Source organism: Moschus berezovskii, chromosome 2 (genome assembly GCF_049115385.1).
Source record: "Moschus berezovskii isolate FMDL1 chromosome 2, NW_MosBer_1.0, whole genome shotgun sequence".
NCBI classification, from domain to species: Eukaryota; Metazoa; Chordata; class Mammalia; order Artiodactyla; family Moschidae; genus Moschus; species Moschus berezovskii.
The window spans coordinates 50,701,925-50,725,061 of NC_142461.1; the positions used below are offsets into that span (position 1 = coordinate 50,701,925).

The 23,137-nt window shown below is 39.5% G+C and overlaps 1 protein-coding gene and 1 non-coding gene across 2 annotated transcripts; both read right to left on the reverse strand.

Moving 5' to 3' along the window:
- Positions 1-5,054: 5,054 nt before the first annotated feature.
- COQ10B (coenzyme Q10B) lies at positions 5,055-23,125 on the reverse strand. The gene is made up of 5 exons (XM_055398973.2): positions 22,901-23,125; positions 17,579-17,728; positions 13,767-13,959; positions 8,118-8,219; positions 5,055-6,118 (listed from the first exon to the last, which is right to left on the reverse strand). The coding sequence occupies exons 1-5, from the start codon at positions 23,041-23,043 to the stop codon at positions 5,951-5,953; spliced, it is 756 nt and encodes a 251-aa protein (XP_055254948.2). The 5' UTR covers positions 23,044-23,125; the 3' UTR covers positions 5,055-5,950.
- LOC129538725 (U6 spliceosomal RNA) lies at positions 10,967-11,072 on the reverse strand. The gene has a single exon (XR_008682275.2). It is a non-coding gene; the product is annotated as a U6 spliceosomal RNA (small nuclear RNA).
- Positions 23,126-23,137: the final 12 nt, after the last annotated feature.

A 23,137-nucleotide genomic window follows, 5' to 3' on the forward strand; every position in this document is an offset into this window, starting at 1 on the left:
AGGCAAAATTTACAGGAGTGTTATAAATGTATGAGTCTGAGAGAAAAGCATGGAAGACGCACAAACACGGATCTGATATTTAGCCCTGACCATAGAGGTGAACGTTTGTCAAGGCAGCTGCATCTACCTTTTAAAAATGGAAAAATGAAAAGGAATGCCGCTATGAAGTAAGATCCTGCTATTTCAGGAAGAGTTGAGAAAATAGGTTGTTACTACTGCAACCTGGGCAGTCCCAGCTAGGCTTGTCTTTAGGGGTATCTTCCCGATCACAGCAACCAATGATTCTTAAACTGGGTTGGATATAAAGGACTGTACTGAAGTAAGTGATTGATGAAACCAAAAATTTTAAGATGGAGTATGTGCGTGCATGCTAAGTTGCTTCATTTGTGTCCAACTCTTAGTGACCCTATTGACTATGGAGCCCTCCAGGCTCCTCTCTCCATTGGATTCTCCAGGGAAAAATACTAAAGTGGGTTGCCATGTCATCCTCCAGGGGATCTTTCCAACACAGGGATCAAACCTACCTCTCATGTCTCCTGCATTGGCAGGGGGGTTCTTCATCACCAGCACTGCCTGGGAAGCACAACAAAAGGAATCAATTCACGTAAAGATCCAAGACTCAGAATCACATTGACCTATGCCGCCAAGTTACACATCACCAGGACTCTTGCTTACCAACATCCTGCAACCTCAGCTAGTCTAAGATGGTGTCTCTTTTTGAGTCTGATATATCAGACTGTCCAGAAGGAAATAAAAAACAGGCAACCTCAGGAAAAATAGAAGTAATAAATAAGAAGCTGAAATAGTAACACTCACCCTTTTTGTATGTAAATATTTCTATTGTATCATAACATTGCAGGTAGGGTTCTCTGTATCATAATGCATTTAAGACATTCAAGAAAATCTGATATATTGAGCTTGCAACTTTAAGTGTTCAGAAGTATTGATTAAATCTGCAGTACAGGGAAATTTAATTTCATACACTTAGACTGTCCAGTTACATAAGCAATATGTGAATATCTAGAGAAATGTTATTTAATTTTAGAAGGAATTTAATTAAAAATGATCTTTAGGAACACATAAGGAATTCCCAGGCAAAGAGAAGTAGATTGATATCAGTGGATCTATAGAAAGTTAAAAAATTGATGGAAAAGTGATGTGACTTAGAGCTGATATAATTACAGCCTAAGAACCTAAAGAAGGAATAAAGCAGCAAGGTACTCAGTCCCCCAGAACTCCACCCCCAAGACTTAACATTTGGACTCACTGGATGCTGGGGGTCTAGGGTATCAGGTAAGGCCAAGTGTGGGAATGGAAACAAGGGTGAAATTACCTGAAGGATTACTGAGATATTGGACTCCCAGTTCTTATCCCCTTTCCCCACACCACCAGGTAAGTTGCCTACTGGTTAATTCTCTGTGGAAAATGAACAGGAATGAGTGTCAGCCTGGGACACCAGGGAAGAGCAGAGAGCTAGGATAAGAGAGGGACTAAAAACAAATGAAAGCTTACATTCCAAACTATGGGATCCTCAGTTCCTTACAACCTTACAGAATGCCAGCTGCCAGGCATTGTGTCTACTTCATCTGTCCCTATTCCTATTCTCAACCCCATATTTTCTAGGGCAAGAGATAGAATCCTTTTGTAGAAAAACTGAGCAAAGACCTCTAGATTCTGCTATTTGTGGAGTGCCCCCAGTGAAAAGGCTGGCTCAGGTCACCTTGTAATTAAACTCATCAGTCATTATGCCCCATCTTAATTCCAATAAACTGGTTAGTACGTCGCCTTCAAATATTACAGACAAGAACCATTAGACAGCCAAGGAAGACTTCAATGGGAGGACTGCAAAAACCAGAAAGGACCTAAGGGAAACTTGAGATCTTGTCTTCACAAAAGAAAGCTATTTTTTTTTTAAAAAAAAAGGACTAATCAGAAAAAGAAAAAATCTTGAAAATCGGACTTCCCTGGTGGTGCAGTGGTTAAGAATCTGCCTGCCAATGCAGGGAACTCAGGTTCAATCTCTGCTCTGGGAAGATTCCACACGCTGCAGATTAATTAAGCCTGTGCACAACTTCTGAAGCCTGCACACTTTAGGGCCCAGGAGCCACAACGAAGGAGCCCCATGTGCTGCAACTGCTGAAGCCCGTGTGCCTAGAGCCTGTGCTCCACAAGAGAAGCCACCACAATGAGAAGCCCTTGCACTGCAACTAGAGTAGCTCCCACTTTGCAACTAGAAAAAGCCTGAGTGCAGCAATGAAGACCCAGCACAGCCAAAAAAAAAAGTGAAAACTATGGCAAATATAAAATTAACTGAAAGGGCTGGAAGATAGAATTGAAGAAATGTAAAAGGCAGAACAAAAACAGATGGAAAATAGGAAGTAAAAAGATACAGATTTAATATAAGATTTAGAAAGTCTAATTACTTAGGAATTTCTGAATGAAAGAACCACAGAATATGGAGAGGAGGAAATTATCAAACAAATAATTCGCAGAAATTCCACAGGACTCAAAGAAATAAGCCTGTGACTAAAAGGATCCCTAAGTTGCCCAACACAATTAACATAGGCAGCAAGGCAGATTGGCATGTATTTTCGACTGCTCCTGCTCAGTCACTTCAGTCGTTCCAACTCTGTGCGACTCCATGGACTGTACCAGGCCCCTCTGTCCATGGGTTTCTCCAGGCAAGAATATTGGAGTGGGTTGCCATCTCCTTCTCCAATTTTCAGACTACTCAGAGTAAATTTTATAAGTTTCCAGAGATCAAAAAAAGGATGTTAAAAGTACTGATTATAAGAATGTCATCAGATTTCTCAGGGACAGCACCAGCTGCCAGAATACAATGAAGTCAGATCTTCAAATTATGGGGGAGAGGGGACTATTTTTAATGTGGAGTTTTAGCCCCAAGTGAGTTATAAAACAATGACATCTGCAGATACTCAAGGATTCTAAAAATTTAGCTCCCATTTACCCTTTCTTAGGAAGCTACTATATGATTACTTTTGCATTTTGAGAGTTTAAAAAATAAAAAGGAAGCCAAATTTCAGGAGGTAAGTACCCCAAGAGGAGGGGGGGCAATAATTCTAGCATGACTGCCAGGGATTAAAGCTGCACAACAGCCTGGAGAGCAACCAGTCCAGACTGGAGCAGGATGAAAGAGTGGTTGCAAGTAATGGAATACCCAACTCTGACTAAACACTAGAGGTCTGTTATCTCACATAACCAGAGTGCCCACTACTAGGTTGGTTCGTTCAACCCTTGATGTTAGGGTTCTGAATTGGCTTTTCTGGAATCAACGTCCATTCCCCTTTTGTGAAAAGATTGCAGATGTAGCTGCAAACTTCACATCCTCAAGTAACCAGGCAAAAACTAAGGAAGAAGTTTCTCTTTGAAGTTTCGTTCCACAGAGACAAAAGTCTTATCTGGTATATCCCAGTCTTTTGAACTGTGGAGCTGGAGAAGACTCTTGAGAGTCCCTTGGACTGCAAGGAGATCCAACCAGTCCATTCTAAAGGAGATCAGTTCTGGGTGTTCAGTGGAAGGACTGATGCTAAAGCTGAAACTCCAATACTTTGGCCACCTCATGCGAAGAGTTGACTCACTGGACAAGACTGATGCTGGGAGGGAATGGGGGCAGGAGAAGGGGACGACAGAGGATGAGATGGCTGGATGGCATCACCGATTCGATGGACACGAGTTTGAGTGAACTCCGGGAGTTGGTGATGGACAGGGAGGTCTGGCATGTTGCGATTCGTGGGGTTGCAAAGAATCAGACATGACTGAGCGACTGAACTGATCCCAGTCTTCCCCTCAGATTCCACTGACCAGATGACACTTCAAGAAAAGTTTCTAAAGGTGGTGGGGTTTTTCCCCTTTATGATATGGAAAGCAGAGATGCCCCCCCAATTTTTTTTTTTGAATTTTCATTGGTGTGTGCGTGTGTGCTGTCACTTCAGTCTCATATCTGACTCTTTGGGACCCCATGAGATGTATGTAGCCTGCCAGGCTCCTCTGTCCATGGGGATTCTCCAAGCAAGAATACTGGAATGGGTTGCTGTTCCCTTCTCCAGGGGATCTTTTGGACCCAGGGATTGAACCTGGGTCTCTTTATGTCTCCCGCAATGGTAGGTGGGTTCTTTACCACTAGCGCCACCTTAACTCCACAGGTCACAGTCTTCAGAGCAAACACAAGAGCATAGATATTAGAGCCAGACTGCCTGGGTTTTCTCTATCACTTCTAAGACTTGCATTCTAATGATACCTGGGGAACCTCATGGGTCAAAGGGATGGCTAGATCAAGGCAATGTGTGGGTATTCCTAGGTTCCCTCACTAAAATACCATCTACACACTAGCATAATACCAGCCAGTTATATCCAACCACTAAGTTAGATTCTGAACCTAAGAACTGACTTATGGCATTTGTAAGAATAGTAGTAAAGTACAGGTTCTTATTTCCATAAACAGAGTAGTACTGTGCCAGGAAACAAATACCGAGGTCTTATCTTTGTCACTTAAAAAAACAAACAAAAAATACTTTTCTCATTTAAAAGGCACACGAATAAAAAAAAAAAAAATCTGGCATGTGGGATCTTAGTTCCCTGACCAGAGATTGAACCTGTGCTCCCTGCAGTGAAAGCTTGCAGTCTTAACTACTGGACTGCCAAGAAAGTCCCAAAAGGTACATAATTATACTACTTATGCCCTGGGAAGACACCTCATTTGTAAGTGGAAAATTACTTTACCTGTGTGAAGGCACAAACCAAGCTCCATGTGAGTGGACTGTATGAATCCTTCACCACAGTATACCTACCACGTGGCAGAGAGCAGCCACTCACAACAGATTAATGCAAACATGCATTCACAGAGGGAACTAACCCATGAAGTCGTTGGCTGATCTGAGGAAACAAAGGATGATTAATGCAAAAGGGTTGTTGGCTAGGGGATGAAGGAAGGGAAGGGGATTAATACTAATTAAAGGAAGACTGAATTTTGCCCAGATTTGTTTTTGTTAAAGTATTTTGCGACATTTCAATAACCAAACTAACTGTACAAAAAATAAACAAATTAACTTTATTAAGTTACCACTTCAGTCCTTACTTTGATTTGTTTACAAAAATATCAGTTTGAAATATATTATCGAAAGTGAATACACACAATAAATAGAAAATAAGGATGCATGGTGCTGCAGACATATCAACCAACTTATCTTGATCTTTGCCCACTGCTGTAGACAAAATCTGACACATATTCAGCATTACAGACACAGCAGTCAAAGTATCAGGGTTGCAAACTATGAGAAAAGTAGCTTAAAACTCTGGACCAAAAAAAACCTCTCTGGACCACTCACCAAAAAATAATAATAAAAAATAAGTGTTTATCTGGAAGCTAACCTTAGTATAATACTGAATTATCTACTACTATCCACAGGAACAATTTAAAAATAAGAAAAGTGCCAGGGAACCTTCATTAACAGTATTTTTAAGTCAAAGTTTTTATTTTAAATATCTGATGATTACGCAAATATCCTAAGCCACAAGGCAGGCCCTAAGACAATAAGTTATAAATAGTCTGAAATTAATAACTTAAACGTGATATGGTTAATATAGTACACACTGCATGAGTATCTCAACCAACGTCTTTCAGGTGAGGTAATAATTAAAAGGTTTAAATTTACAGTTTCAATTTCTGCTCAAAAGAGTGATATCAGTATTCCAGCAACAGTGAAAACATCCTATTATTGTAAATATGCTAACATACATACTACTCTGAATTATACTTGATTGAATTCTATGTACATGTGGTTCCATATTCCAAGTGCAAATTTTCAACAGTATGGGTTTATAATCAAAGCTGGGTTTGACACATGCTTTCTGACTTCTGAAAGCAAATGATGAAAGCACTTCCTAAAAGTGAATAAACTAGATACAAGTAGGTGACCATTTCCTTTTTTCTTTACGTGTGATGAACTTCATGAAGCATCAATTCCCGAGGTATGTTTGTTTCTGGACCATACAGCTTACACGCTCTTCTTTCAAAGGCAGTTACCATCTGCTTTACAACTTCATCGAAAAACAATGTGGCAAGCTGAGAGTGTAGAAGTGAGCGAAATTCAAAAGAAATCTGTAGGAAAATGTTAATAACTATTTTAGAAAGACCCTTCTTTTACTAAATCTCTACTTAGGGTAATGGTGTTTGCACAGTGAAACGGGCTAATTGGCCCAATACCTAAGGCAGAGCAATATGGGCCTATATCTAGATGAGATTTTTAACGTCGATAAGAGGAAGACTTATTTACAGCAGTAAGCACAACAGTGGCTGCACAACAAACAGTAAAACAAAGTCAATGAATCTCATTTTATGGCAAAGAGTCTGATTTTATTAAGTTAAAAAATACTGGAAGAAAAGCTTTGCTAAATGAATATCATATTTATCACTTTGGCTTCTTATTAGTGTGTCCCTTTAAGAGCTACCTTCCTTCCCAAAAAGAAATGGTAGCTCAGCTGGTAAAGAATCCACCTGCAATGAGGGAGACCTGTATTCGATCCCTAGGTTGGGAAGATCCCCTGGAGAAGGGAACAGCTACCTACTCTAGTGTTCTTGCCTGGAGAATTTCACGGACAGAGGAGGCTGGCGGGCTAGAGTTTGTGGGGTCACACAGAGTTGGACACGACTTCCCAAAAGTAAGTAAGGAAGGGAAGTGATAGGTTATTCCCACAAGTTAATACCAGAAAGGTGAGGTTAATCCACAAACTACATGGCAAAGGTGCTTCAATCTTAAAGTAGACAAGGATTTAAATTTCATTTGTATCCCCTTAAGACTGAATTCAAAGCAACCAGTTTGAGAAATAATGCCGTAAGGATGAAATATCCACTAACTTTTAAAAGTTTTAATTTTTAATTTTAAAATAATTTGGCTTATTAAAAAGTTGCAATACTACTTACTAAGATTTCTCAAATACCCACCACCCAGATTTCAGGTTTATATAACCACAGTGCAATTAAAACCAGGAGATTAACAGACAGAGTTAATATTACGAGATAATAATGCTATTATCTAATTTATAGAGGTTTCATTCAAATTTCCCCAAGTGTTCTTTTATTGTCCACTAATTTTTATGAAAAAATTATGAAATGAAAATGAAAGCAACCTAAGAGCTGAGACCAGCATACAGTAATTTACTCAAAATTATAACCATATTTTAAAATGTAAGCCTAGGCTGCAAATATAGGAACCAACTCATATAAATAAAAAGCCACACAAGTGACTTTAAGTTTTCTATAGCTAAGGTGATATGAACAAGAAAATACCAATACCATAGTGCTTAAATTTAAAAATATATTCTTCCTTTGCATTTTATTTCTGCAACTCATAAGATGCAGATCAATGTACAGATTTCATTTGGTGTTACACTGTTATTAAGCTGGTAGTAGGCAAGACATGTGTCTTATAATCTATGGACTTGTAAAAACTAGAAAATAGAGAAGGCATTCAGGGTTTCAGGAAAGAGAGAAAAAGTCATTGGCATTCTTTCCTTTTTTCTGGCTGTGCCATGCGGCATTAGGGATCTTAGTCCCCGGCCAGGGATTGAACCAGTGTCCCCTGCCGTGGAAGTGTAGAGTCCTAACCACTGGACTGCCAGGGAATTTCCCCTAGCATTGTCTTATAAAATTAGTGCAAAAAAAAAAACGTCAGTGCAGAAAAAGATATTCAATACTCAGAAATTTGAGATTTAAAAAAAGTCTTATAGTAATTGCTATGCATAAATGTGTGTGTGTGTGTGCACGCGCGCAGTCACTCAGTTGTGCCCAACTCTTTCCATCCCCAGGGACTGGGGCCCACCAGGCTCCTCTGTCCATGGGATTTTCCAATCAAGAATACTGGAGTGAACTGCCATTTCCTATCCCAGGGGATCTTCCTGACCCAGGGATTGAACCTGAATCTCCGGCGTCTCCTGCATTGGCAGGCAGATTCTTTACCACTGAGCCACCTGGGAAGTCCAATTACTATGCATGCAGTTTACTAATTATAGCACCTGGGTTCTACTAAAAATGAATTATTCCTTCTTTACCAACTTTATCTGATATCTGGAACAAATAGAGAGCTTTATGAGAGACTTACTGAAAAATCCAAAGTACAAGTTCTTGGGTAGCCAGGAAGACCTGGGCTAAAACGCCAAACAGTCTCCAAGTGATTGAAGAGCTTCCCATCAGTACAGGATGCCTAGAACAAAATGAAACAAAACAAAACAAAAAACAGTAAAATACCACTTGGATTGTCCAGAATCTATAATTGAGGACGCTTTAGTTGAAAGTGAGTATTTTTATAGATTAGACCACAGGGGACAAAAAGATCTCTTTATCTTGGTGGTAGGAAGAGATCTTGGAGGAGGCAATGGCAAACCACTCCAGTACTCTTGCCTAGAAAATCCCATGGACGGAGGAGCCTGGTAGGCTGCAGTCCATGGGGTCGCTACAAGTCAGACATGACTGAGCAACTTCACTTTCACTTTCACACATTGGAGAAGGAAATGGCAACCCACTCCAGTGTTCTTGCCTGGAGAATCCCAGGGACGGGGGAGCCTGGTGGGCTGCCGTCTATGGGGTTGCTACAAGTCAGACATGACTGAGCAACTTCACTTTCACTTTCACACATTGGAGAAGGAAATGGCAACCCACTCCAGTGTTCTTGCCTGGAGAATCCCAGGGACGGGGGAGCCTGGTGGGCTGCCGTCTATGGGGTCGCACAGAGTCGGACACGACTGAAGTGACTGAGCAGCAGCAGCAGGAAGAGATCTCTTGCCGTCATAAGCCATTTTCCTTTCTCCTGGGATTCCCAAGATTACTACTAGTTCTCTCCTCCCCTGCTGTCACCCACTGTGCTACTTCAGAGTTCTTCCCAACAAAACAGGGAGTTACTATCTGGAAATTTATTTGCAGCTCTGCCACTTATTAGTGATCCTGAACAAGTTAATTCCCTGTATTTCCTTAACCTGTAAAATGAGCATAATGCCTATTTTTTACTATCACTATGAGATGGCTAAATTTAATACTTGTATGGAATCTGGCATAGGTCCCTAGAACAATTTTCTAATTCTTGCCTGCCCAAAGACCTTCCTTATCAATCACATTTAGTCTTTCTCTAACTCACTATTCTTTATCTCTAGGGGCCTGTATGGTTCCAGTTTTCTTGTAAGTCTAGTCCTGACTCATTGCTTTCTGATCTCTCATCTCTTCAGTGCTCATTATTTCACATATGTGTGTACACTGAGACATTATACACAGTGATACTATGTGCAGTGCAATCTGACATGTCCCATTCTCTAGCATTAAAAAATGCTGGTTGAGACCCATCCAAGAGTTGCCTTCCGCAGTGTGAAAAACAGTGGCCAGGACCACAGTTACTAAAACACTGTCAGAACTGGTTATGACCTTGAATGAAGTTCAGCTTCTTTATTTACTATCCTAACATGCCATCTGGGCCTTATTATACTAGTAGACAATTGACCTCAAGAATATATATGCTATGTTCCCTCAAAAGCAGGCTATTTTTTAACTCTTGTTTCAAAGTCTTGGGCTTCCCAGGCGGCTCAGCTGGTAAAGAATACGCCTGCAATGAGGGAGACCTGGGTTCGATTCCCACGTTGGGAAGACCCCCTGGAGAAAGCAAAGGTTACCCACTCCAGTATTCTGGCCTAGAGAATTCCACAGACTGTATAGCCCATGGGGTTGCAAAGACTGGGACACAACTGAGCAATTTTCACTTCACTCATTTCACAGTCTACATCCCTTCCTCAATTAAGCCTTAATTTTTTGGCAATTCTGGCAAATACTGGGGCCAGTAATGATCAAGCCCCTCTACCCCCTTTCCTTCTGATAACTTATACCTCAAGAATTTAGGCTGTCCCTCTCCTGAGACTATACGCACAGATCTGCAAATAAGGACTTGCACAGGTAAACTGTTTCCCCCAAGTAAACAGTCATATTTTCCTCCCATAGCTACAGTCTCCCTAAACACAAAACATAGGATTATTTCTCTGACCATACCTGGATCTAACAAAACATAGTTCTAACCAAGGGCTACAGAGCTAAAAATCCACTTGCGGTTTATTCTCACTTCCTCTTCATCTAAAGCCTTTTGAATTATCAGACAGCAGCCTTGTGGCTCAGCTGGTAAAAAATCTGCCTGCGGTGTGGGAGACCTGGGTTCAACCCCTGTGTTGGGAAGATCCCCTGCAGAAGAGAAAGGCTACCCACTCCAGTATTCTGGCCTGGAGAATTCCATGGACTGTACAGTCTATGGGTTCACAGAGTCGGACATGACTGAGCGACTTTCACCACTGAAGAATCATTATAAACTGCACCCATACTAGAAAGCATTTAAAAAGAAATGCTCTATTCACATTTATAAAAAAATTTTAATTTTTAATATGGAAACCAGTGAAAGTTTTAAAACTTATTTAGACACGAAAAATAAGTCATTAAAGTAAAAAAATTTCTTCAAGGCTTCTTGCCTTCTGAGATGGCCCACACTCTGTGAAGTTTCTTCTAAATAAATCCAGTTTTTATTAAAAAAAAAAAAAAAATTTTTTTCTCCAAAGCGTTTGGCTTTATACTTGGTTCAATAATGAACATCTAATTTTTAAAACCATCAAAAATCTATAATAAAATATTATTTCAGTTATCCAACTTTACTTTTTTTTTTGGCTGTGCCTTGTGGCTTGTAACATGTTTTGTCCCCCAATCAGGGATCAAACCTGTGCTCCCTGCAGTGGAAAAGTGGGGTTTCAACACTGGACCACCAGGGATACCCTCTTTTTTTTTAACTGGAGGATAATTGCTTTACAGTAATATGTTGGCTTCTGCCATACAACCCTGTGAATGAGCCATAAGTGTACATATATCCTCTCCCTCTGGAACTTCCCCCCAGTCCCCACCTCTCTGGGTGGTCACAGAGCACCACAGAGCTCCCCCAGTATGGAATGGTTCATGAATCTGCATTCATCTCTGTGCAGGGATCACGCTGATCTTCTTTATATTGCTTCAATTTTAGTATATGTGCTGCTGAAGCAAGCACTCTATTTACTTTAATTTCTAATTTTTTCACAACTTTTTCAGTTACCCAACTTTAAGGTAAAGCATTCCATCCTTCTTTACAATCATGCATGAAGCTTATAAGAAATTTAATAGTAAGGGAGAAACAGCTGTTGGGAATAATCACTACAATATAGCACCTTCCTCTGACTGTTTTTTAACAAAATGTGGCAGTGCTGTACTTGTTCAATAACCTAGCCCAAGGACCCACAGATTTTTACTGGTATGTTTTGATAGGGACAATACTGCCAATGATCTAATTCCTAACAGAGATACTGAACACAGCAAGTAGGCTTCTGGCCATTACAGACTGATGAATCTACATGATTCATGTAGAATCACTTACATGTTAAGTCACAGGTACATTTGGGGCGGCTAATAAAAAATGTCACATAGCTTTTGTTGCTTTCTTGGTTCTAATTTTTATTGTATGTCACATACGTGTGTTAGGTATTAAGATCTAGAACCCGAGCCCAGGGAAAATTAAAAGCTGAACATTGCTGTGTTTTATTCTCAAATATGTCTTTAAATATTAGCACATTAAGTGAGGCAGCTTATTTTAATGGAAAAATAATTTGGGAATCAGACATACACAGTATGAATTTGTGTGTACCTTGGGTCTCCAGAACAACCCTCAAATGCTGCCTAACCTTTAGGTCGTGCTAACATGCTAAGCTGCGTCAGTCATGTCCAACTCTTTGCGACCTCACAGACTGTAGCCTGCCAGGCTCCTCTGTCCATGCTATTCTCTAGGCAAAAATAATGGAGATGGTTGCCATTTCCTCCTCCAGGGGATCTTCCTGATTCAGGAATTGAACCCAAGTCTCTTATGTCTCCTGCATTGGCAGGTGGGTTCTTTACCATTAAGCCACCTGGGAAGCCCTTAAATAATAAATTAGCACATTAAGTGAGGTAGCTTATTTTAATGGAAAAATAATTTTGGAATCAGACATACACAGTATAAATTTGTGTGGTCTCTTAATTTCTCTAAGACTCCTAAAATTAAGATAGTAATATATAATACATACTATTATAATTAAAAAAAAAATTTCCTGCCTCCTTGGCAGTGCTGAAGGTTACTGAAATTACTATGAACATCTGGATATACAGGAACACAGGAACACAGCCGTGAGAACTTCATAAACAAAAGCCCTCATGACTGAGGATTCAGAGATGAAAAAGATCTCCCATTCCCTTAAGTAGCTCGATTCTGTCAAGCAGAAATCCAAAGGAAGAAAGAAGTCATACTAAAGAGTAGTAAGAGAAATAAATAAAGCACATGCAAAGCCGAGAGGAATCACCAAAGTAGAACAGACTGGCCATATGAAAGGAAAGGGAGAAAGCAGGCTGGGATTTGAAGGATTAACAGGCAAGGAATCAAGTTCATTACAGATAGAAGAGGGAACAATATGCAAAGGCACAGTGTTGTGGAATAAGTATATATGGTACATTCATGGAAGTCAGGGAAAGGAAGAAAGCTAGGGGGAGAAAATGATACGGTTTTAGAGTTCTTTAGTTAGGTGCAGGATATGTTAAGATCAAAGTTATAAGAATCTGAATGTTAAGAGATTGAGGTCAGGGGACTCAATTGTAAAATTTAGAGAGATATTCGCTGTTATCAGAAAGACTAGAGTCTTGGCTGTGTAACCTTGGCCAAGCTATCTATCTAACTCTTCTAAGGCTTAGCATACTCAACTATAGGATGATGGAGGATAATAAAATTTGGATCTCAAGGGGCTGTTGTGAAGATTAAACAATTCAAGTAAAGCACTATAGAGCTTAATACATTAGCTATTTTAAAAGAGGCAGTGCACTGTAGTAGGTAAAAACGCCAAAACTATGAGGCAAACAGCTGAAAACAGTTATAATAATGGCAAAGTCCCAGAATGGGGCACAGACTTTTAAGTGGAGTTGATGTTTTGACAGTGGGACTAGGGTGGACTCCAATGTCTTAGCTTCACTGGACAGTATATTCTTTCTGGTATGAGGGCTGCATGTCCTCAGTGACTGACAAAGAGGTGAAAAAGGCACTTAGCTCTGGCTAATAACCAAGAAATGATACCACCACTAAATCGAGTGGGCACAAAACACAACTCAAGCTTTGAAAGTCTTTGTTCACCGCACTCTAGGAAGTCAAAATAAATGGTGATGTAACTCTGGAATTCTCCTTTTTCATGTGTTGAAGTCTGAGTACCTTTTCTATATGTGTACCCTTCTCTGAGAAGGGTAAGATGATTAATATAACGCATGCAACAGTACCTGGCATTTCAGTACCTGGTACATGGCAGGATGACTTCAACAATGTTTATATTCTCCACACTTATATCTTTTCTATCTTTCTTCATCCTCTCACCACTTTCCCTGCCTTAACTTAAAAAAAAAGCACAAGTATCAATATTAAATTAAAACATTTCTCACTTGTGTGGCTGCATCCTTCCTAGGGGTCAGCAGTTCTCAACAGAAGGAAGAAAGAAAAAGCTTCTCATTTCCATGTTCTAGTTAAATTTCTATTTGGAAAGAATAATGCTAATATTGTATAAAATAACACAACTTAAGTGATATAACAGTTTGTTTTTCCCTCCTATTAGTTTAGGGAAATCTTCTTAAGCTATTATACATTAATCCACCTAATACATCACTAGTTGAGGAATATTGAAAAACAAAAAAAACCCATTACCTTCACCAAATGTGGTTTCACCAAGGTTACTACTGATGTATAGCGCTCCAATACAGGTGGAAACCCAATTTCTAATCGTGTTTTGCAGTATCCAGGTCTCCTTGATATTATATCTGATTTTTTACACCAAGGAACAAAATGCTTGTAATCCTCCATTCCAGATACTACATCATACATTTCCTGCATAGAATAACTTGAAAAAAAATAATGAAAGGTGTTAACTGCACCTATTTGTACAGTACATATACACTTTAAATCAGTGGTCCCCAACCTTCTTGGCATCAGGGGCTAGTTCTGTGAAAGACAATTTTTCCATGGAATGGGGAAGAGAGGATGGTTTCAGGATGATTCAAGTACATAACATTTATTGGACACTTTATTGTTACTACTATTACATCAGCTCCACCTCAAATCATCAGGTATTAGAACCCAGAGGTTGGGGACCCCTGCTTTAAACTGAGTAAATAATAAAACTTACTGTGTATGAGGCAAGAAGTCATTTGGCACACACATTAATACTGCTTTATAATAAATGGCTGATGAATTATGGTACATTCATACTGTGGAACTCATCAGTTATCTAAAGGGATTAAGATCAAATGTACAGTTCACCCTTGAACAACACAGGTTTGTCCTGTGTGTGTCTACTTACATAAGAAATTTTTTGATAAATATAGTACTTGTATTTTTGTTTTACAGATTTTTAAATTAAATGTGGGGGAAAGTTTGTGTTCAATTAGAAATCACAATATGTGGAATCAAACAAACTAAGGTTTCAGTCCTGATTTTATACAAACTGTTTCAGCTTCCTGCCTTTGCATAAATCATTTATCAATTCCTTGTTTTGAAACAGAAAGAGCACTATGCAGATTTTTTCTTTTACTGTGTGGGGGTCTGCACTACCAAACCCCTCATCTTTCAAGGGTCAACCATATACTTTAGAGCAAAGAGGTTTAAAATATATTGCTACATGAAAAAAGGCACAAATATCAAGTGTTTAATAATCGAGGAAATACACTATACACTTAAAATATTTCCTAAATAGATAATAAAATTATATATATCTTGTCTGCTTTATATACAATTTTATTATCCATTTGAGAAATATTATAAGTGTACACTGTAATTCCTCAATTTTAAACATTTGGTATTTGCTTTTTCTGAAAATAATTATGTTAATAGACTGTCTGTAATGAAAATATATTTTAAAAGTCCTAAAAGGATATAAATTAAACAATTACCAGTTGTTAACTCAGGAAAAAAAAGAGTAGGATTAAAAACAGACTAACTCTTTAATATATATATTTCTATTTTTTCTTTGTTTTTTAAATTGTTTTTTTCTATTTTCTTTTGTTTTTTCTATTCATTCTAATATATATACTTCTAAATTGTTAAGTGTTTATACAAGTATGCAAACATTTTGTAATTAAGAAAAAAAAATCAATTCTATAACACAAAAAAGGGGAACTTCTCTTTATGAGCCAGCATAACATCCTGCCAATCCAAACTTCACAAAGAACATAAAAAACAAAATCTATAAACCCGTATTACCTGTGAGTACTGAAACAAAGCTTCTAGGTAAAATACCAGCAAATATAATCCCAGGAATATATTAAAAAAACTAAAATAATCAAATGCAACTCATTTAAGGATGTATGGATGAACCATCCATAGTACATATAACCAACCATACATAGTATGGATGGTTCAGTACTAAGAATTATTATAACCATATTATTTAGCCAAAACAAAATCATTGGATGAGTCCCTTCACAGATGGTAAAATATCAGAAGCATTACTATTAGCATTAGAAAGAAGCCAATGATGCTACCATTACTATCATTTGACATTGTTCTAAAATGTCAAAGAAATTAAATCAGAGCATGAAAATATGGGCACACGTGTGGAAAAGAATTAGGCAAAATTATAAACTGGCAGGTGATATGACTATCAAATCAAAAATCAATCAATCAAGAATTCAGTTAGGTAGCCTGTTAAGAAATACATAAAAATTAATCCTGTTTCCATACTAACAAGTAGAAAACAGTAGCATACAAATGCAAAATACCTAGAAATAAATTCAACAAAGACACATCAGGGTTTAAATGAAAAAAACAAAACAAAACAAAAAAACCACACTGTGGATACATATAAAGACAAATGAACAATGAAAACCAGACACATATTATTCTTGGTTATGAAGAGTCAACACTGCTAAAATAGAATTCATCTCAAAATGATGCAGTAAACAACCACATTCTAAATTTTAAAAGGGTATGTTTGGAATATGACAGAATGAGTGTTTATATATATTTAACCTTTATGATCATGAAATGAGGCCCACAGAGGAAACAGTAAATAAACCTAGTCTACTCTCCCCATGTTCTCAGACGCTTGGAAATAAATGCCAATATAAACCCCATGAAGATGTATGAGACCAGGTAGCCTGGAAGCTATTTGCATTAAAGTAGTCTATTATGTTCAAATATAATCAATTCTAAAACATAGCAGTTTCATGTGACCCTGACTAGGTTGCTTAACCTCTCAATTTTCTTTATCCATAATTGAAAAATACCTCTATAGAGTTATTTTAAGGGTTAAAGGAAAGTTTTGGCATAATGCACAATGCTTACTAAGCACTTCATAAATGGTAGCTATTATGTGTTTACATCAAACAAGGTATGGGGGGAAGGTGATCATTAGATAAGACCAATTTGTAATAAAAAGAATTTTAGCACAAGAAAGAATAAGGAAACAAGAAAGAATAAATAAATATGGTGGGAAAAATAAGCTTTGGAGTCACGACACAACATAATTTCTCAGCTTCATTTTCTTCATCTTTACAATGGGAAAAATACCTAGATCACATGATTATTGCGAGAATTAAATGAAACAATATAGAGCACCCAGCAGGCCTGTCAAATGACAAGTTCACAGTAAAAGGGAGATACTAATAGTACTTCAAAAGTAAAGCAGACCAATTCACTATTTGATTTCTCATCTTTTTGTTGCCATTTCTGTTTTTAAGACACTAGCTGGGGCAAAGATGTCTACCTATCCAAGTATTAAGGCTTGCTTTACATGGCATTATTGCTGGTCACCAGTAGGCTACAAATTAAACAGCTATCACATGACTACTTCTTGCCAATAATATCTGAGAGTAAGCACTGTGTGTCACTTCCAGGACCAATATGATTAAGCATCAGGTGTTTCTTTTTAAAAGATCCTGAAGACTAAGGAATTACAAAAGTACTAAGTTGGAGGGCCTGGGTTCTTGCCTGACTCTGTAAACAGTTTTATTGGAACACAACCAAGCCCACTTACTACACATTGTCCATGGTTAGTTCTGGGCTACATTGACCATGTTGGGTAATTGCAAAAGAGACAAGATGGCCCACAAACCTATTTACCAACTGGCCCTTTAGAGAAAAAGTTTGCCAACCTCTGCTCTGGATGGTAGGGGTCTCTTAGCACGTTTATATATACTTACCTATGTATGTGTGTATGTGTGTAGGTGAGGGAGCTATACAAACATATTTGGCCCAACACATCAGTAATGATGCCACTATAAAAAAGAACAGTGTACAAAAATGCAGGACATAAACAGTTCATTTTCTTTAAATGTCAAGATTTAAACCTAACCTATAAAGTTACCATATGATTACATTCATTCAACCAATATTTATAAAAGAGCAAGGGTGAGAAAATCAGAGCTTGGTCTTTAAGACACAAATCTAGAAAAAAAGAGGCACAATATCCTAAAGAACATTGTGAACATGGTCTTTTAGTAGACCTATTACAATATACAAACCCTATAATTCTCCTTTCTGAATATTCTTTTCTTTTGTTTATTAACGGTGCAGCAATTCTGAAGAAGGTTCTTGCATGAATCTTCTTAGGCAAAACTGAGGTATGTAGTGGAAGAGTTCTGCTCATCAGTATACCACAGGAAGCTAAATAACTAAAAAGACAAAAATTACCTGATTGAGTGACATTGACAATTAAGAGGAAACAAATTAGAGACCATTAAATAACAATCATACTTCAGAAGGTATTTGCAACCTTAGAATATTCCCCCCAAAATTACACGTGCAAAAGTAAGCTTCTTGAGCACCATAAAGAAAACTAAAAATGCCAGCTTACAGTTAGGGTTAGAGCCTTCAGACACAAAAGGTATGTCTCAGAGCTGGCTTGTAGTCTGCAGTCATGTGTTAACAGCATATTCCTGCCCTAGGATGGGAGAATATTCATTGTCCAAATTTGAACTCAGCTACCCACCTTGTTTTCCCAGCTGCATCCACAGGGGTTTCCTTAATTCTTGATCTACTCTATGAGATTTGAAATTAGGTCCCTCTCTCCACTGTATCGGAGAAGGCAATGGCAAGCCACTCCAGTACTCTTGCCTGGAAAATCCCATGGATGGAGGAGCCTGGTAGGCTGCAGTCCGTGGGGTCACTAAGGGTTGGACACAACTGAGCAACTTCACTTTCACTTTTCACTTTCACACATTGGAGAAGGAAATGGCAACCCACTCCAGTGTTCTTGCCTGGAGAATCCCAGGGAAGGGGGACATCTATGGGGTCACACAGAGTCGGACACGACCGAAGTGACTTAGCAGCACCAGCAGCAGCTCCACTGTATATGTGGTGGGCCTGTCAGACCTATTGCTCAATTATCTTTTACCTTCCAATCTCCATTTCCAGGTGTATATGTAAAAACATGTCAAGGTAATTAGAATGTTAACTGTTCAGGGTACTTCATAATACAGATGCCTGATATGCTCTTGTTCACCTATATATTTTTAGCCTTTACACTAGTAAGATTATTGCATAACTATTATACACTACTATTTGTGCATTAGTTCACATATTTACTGAGCTGCTATTCTGTGCCAGGCACTAGGGACATAATGGTGAATAACACAAATATAAAGATTACATTCTAGTTGAGAATTAAATAAGCCACTAAAATAGAAATGGGTGTGGGGACATGTAATTAGGATCTCCTTTAGATAGGGTGATCCAGGAAGTCCTCTGAGGTTGTATTTCAGCTGAGATAAAATGGATAAGGAGGAGTTATTCCAGCTGAGCTATTTCAAATCCTAAAAGATGATCCTGTTAAAATGCTGCACTCAATATGCCAGCAAATTTGGAAAACTCAGAAGTGGCCACAGGACTGGAAAAGGTCAGTTTTCATCCCAATTCTAAAGAAGGGACATGTCAAAGAACATTCAAACTACTGCACAATTGCACTCATTTCACGTGCTAGCAAAGTAATGCTCAAAACTCTTCAAACTAGGCTTCAATACAGAGAAGGCAATGGCAACCTATTCTACTACTCTTGCCTGGAAAATCCCATGGACGGAGGAGCCTGGGAGGCTGCGGTCCATGGGGTCACTAAGAGTCAGACATGATTGAGCAACTTCACTTTCACTTTTCACTTTCATACACTGGAGAAGGAAATGGCAACCCACTCCAGTGTCCTTGCCTGGAGAATCCCAGGGATGGGGGAGCCTTGGTGGGCTGCAGTCTATGGGGTCACACAGAGCCGGACACGACTGAAACGACTTAGCAGCAGCAGGCTTCAATAGTATGTGAACTGAGAACTTCCGGAGGTATAAGCTGGATTTAGAAAAGGCAGAAGAACAAGAGATCAAATTGCCAACATCTGGTGGATCATAGAAAAAGCTACAGAATTCCAGAAAAACATCTGCTTCATTGACTACGCTAAAACCTTTGGCTGTGCAGGTTAAAAACAAAGTGTGGAAAATTTTTAAAGAGATGGGAATACCTGACCACCTTATCTGCCTCCTGAGAAATCTGTATGCCGGTCAAGAAGCAATAGTTAGAACCAGACATGGAACAACAGACTGGTTCCAAATTGGGAAAGGAGTATGTCAAGGCTGTATATTGTCACCCTGCTTATTTAAATAATGTGCAGAGTACATCATGCAAAATGCCGGGCTGGATGCAGCACAAGCTAAAATCAACACTGCCGGGAGAAACATCAATAACGTCAAATATGCAGATGATACCACCCTTATTGCAGAAAGTGAAGAGGAACTAAAAAGCCTCTTGATGAAGGTAAAAGAGAGTGAAAACACTGGCTTAAAACTCAACATTCAAAAAACTAAGATCATGGCATGTGGTCCCATCACTTCATGGCAAACAGATAGGGAAGCAGTGGAAACAGTGACAGACTTTATTTTCTTGGGCTCAAAAATCACTGCGGGTGGTGACTGCAGCCTCAGATGCTTGCTCCTTGGAAGAAAAACTATGACAAACCTAGACAGCATATTAAAAGAGACATTATTTTGCCTACAAAGGTATGTATAGTCAAAGCTATGGTTTTTGTAGTCATGTATGGATGTGAGAGCTGGAAAATAAAAAAGGCTGAGCACCAAAGAATTGATGCTTTTGAACTGTGGTGCTGGAGAAGACTCTTGAAAGTCCGCTGGACTGCAAGGCGATCAAATCAGTCAATACTAAAGGAAATCAACTCTGAATATTCATTGGAAGGACTAATGCTGAGGCTCCAATACTTTGGCCACCTGATACAAAGAGCCAACTCATTGGAAAAGACCCTGATGCTGGGCAAGATTGAAGGCAGGAGAAGAGGATGACAGAAAATGAGATGGTTAGATGGCATCATTGACTCAACGGACATGAGTTTGAGCAAACTCTGGGAGATGGTGAAGGACAGGGAAGTCTGGTGTGCTGCATTCCATGGGGTTGCAAAGAGTCAGACACCACTGAGCAGCTGAACAACAACAACAGTCATGTAAAGGGTGAAATAGGTATGTATGTATATAATGTGTGTGTACACTTATATAAGATCTCTCTCTCATACATACATATGTGTGTGGCTGTACATGGGAGGAGGAGAGGTAGATACAGACCATTCCAAGTACTAGGGAAAAAGCCTGGCTGCATCCAGACTCTCAAAAAGATTAACAGTGCAACAGCAGTAGAGCAAGCCAGAGCGAGAGCACAATGAAATAATGTTAAGAGAGAGAGGCTGGTGCTGGATTATCCTGGGGACTACTGGTCAGTATAAAGCAATTTGGGATTTATTCTCAATGAGATGCTCTTAAAGTGTTCCACCAAAGAATACTATCTCATTAAATCAAGTCTTCAAGTTATTTTTTTAACAGAGAAGGGAGTGGCCTGGTGAAATCTCATGTTATATATAAAATTTGATTCATATAAAATATGATTTACGTATAAAAAAACTTCTTTAAGGACACTGACATCCCATAGTATGGCTGGAAGAGAAAACTGAATTAAAGAATGATTGGAGAAATTAGGCCTATTCAGTAAGATCAAGGGTGGACTGTAAGATCAAACCAGTCAATCCTAAAGGAAATAAACCCTGAATATTCACTGGAAGGACTGATGCTAAAGCTGAAACTCCAATGCTTTGGCCATGTGATGTGAAGAGCCGCCTTATTAGAAGAGACCCTGATGCTGGGAAGGATTGACGGCGAAGAGAAGAGGGCAGCAGAGGATGAGATGGTTCGATAGCATCACTGACTGAATGGACATGAGTTTGAGCAAACTTCAGGAGACGGTGGAGGACAGAGAAGCCTGGCCTGCTACAGTCCATGAGGTCGCAAAGAGTTGGACATGACTGAGCGACAGAACAGCAATAACTAGTGCAAAAAAGAACAGAATGAGAGAGAAGGCAATAGTGAACTAGAGATGGACGTGACATGTAACAGCTGCTATGTGGGTGGAGGAAAAATGACCAAGTGACAGTCCATGGGGGTCACAAACAGTCGGACAGGACTGAGCACAACAGGAGTTTTCTGATCAGTTTGCATATTATGGTTACAGTGCCCTGGACAGCACATCTATTTCCATACTTTATCAAGAATAGTATGTCTTCAACTACAATATGCGAACCTTACAGTCATATATATGTTTAAACCACGGAATGAAAACTGAACAAAAGGAGGACAGTTTTTTGGTCACTAAACTTCCAGTACTACATCCTAAATCCTGTATTATAATAAAGGCCAAAATCAGCCTTGCAATGAACTCATAAATTATCTCCCTTTTCATTATCATAAACAGTAAATACTTAGACTGAAATTTAAACCTTAATTTGATCACTAAAGCAATTTTTTTTTCAAAAGTAACAGCCAGCCTATTATAAGAGCAATACAAGCAGATCTAAAGTATGATACAGTGTTCTGCTTCGAACTTTTTAAAACTATTTCCTAAAGCAAGAGTGAAGGATATGAGATGATTTTATTTCAGTTTTGACGAAAAAATGTCTAAAAGGATTTAGAGTCGATTAGGTTGTTGGTATTTTTAAAAATTCATTGACTCTAAATGTCCTGGAAGGAGCTGAACCAGATTTGTGCTTTCTCCCTCCATCCCGTACATAAACTGAATTAATTTTAAAAGTTAACTTTAATTTTCGAGCATAATTTAAAGTGTCATAAATAAAAGGCAACTGGTGGAAATATGGAAAATTTCATGTCTCCTCTTCCATTACCTACCAAAAAAGAACCAACCTGGAAAATCGAAGGCAGACTCTGACTCAAGGTTACAGGACAGCTAACTTACAATGCCAGGGAAAAAAAAATCCAAGTCCCCTACTTCGGTTTCGGTTTAGTTTAGCTAGCAACAAAGCGGGGGCGGGGGTGGGCAAAGACCGCTAACAGAAACTGGGGAAAGCACCTCTGGCCGTCGGACACTCTGGAGGAATAAAAGGCCACAAATTCCCACATCCATCAACCCCCAACTCCTGCGCCGCAGTTATAACTTCCGGAGAACAGCAGCAGTAGGCCGTAGGGGAGGAGACCGGAAAAGCCCAAAGCACAACCCTCCCCGCCCCCACTTCAAGTGGCTTTATCAGCTGCTTATGATTCACCGCCTCTCGCGATGGTTGGGAACCACGAACATAAGACAGGACGGCCTAGACAGGCTGGCGACCCTACGACCATGGGGCCGGAGAGAGGGGGCCTGAGTCCTTCACTTGCCTAAGGCAGTAGGCCCTTTGTCTACATAGACGCGGAAACGCATCCGATCCGCCTGCCTCACCGCAAATGTCCCGGGTCCCCTTGCTCAACAGGCCGTAAGGAGGGAGAAATTACTCTCGCTGCCGCGCCCCCGTTGTTCATTACCTGACGTTCTTCGCAGGCACCTGCGCTGGAGCCGGGCCTCTGGCGGCTGGAGCCTGGCCTCTGGCGGCTGCCGTCGACTTAGAACGGCATCCCGAGACCACCTTTATAAGGGCTCTTTGACCTCTCCGAGCTGCCATCATCATCTTACCGGAGCCGGTCGCCAGTAAACCCAGACCAGGCCCACGGCACCGCCCTCCTCCCGCGGCCCGGGCCACCCGGCGCCGCCGCCCTCCAGCC

Coding starts and splice junctions, on each gene's coding strand:
- COQ10B (XM_055398973.2), bottom strand. CDS start 23,043: ATGATGATGGCAGCTCGGAGAGGTCAAAGAGCCCTTATAAAGGTGGTC. Junction 13,960..17,578: donor TCAGAAAGGAGAATTATAGG/GTTTGTATATTG, acceptor TTTTTTTTCAAG/TTATTCTATGCAGGAAATGT. Junction 8,220..13,766: donor TGAAACCACATTTGGTGAAG/GTAATGGGTTTT, acceptor ATTTTGTTCTAG/GCATCCTGTACTGATGGGAA.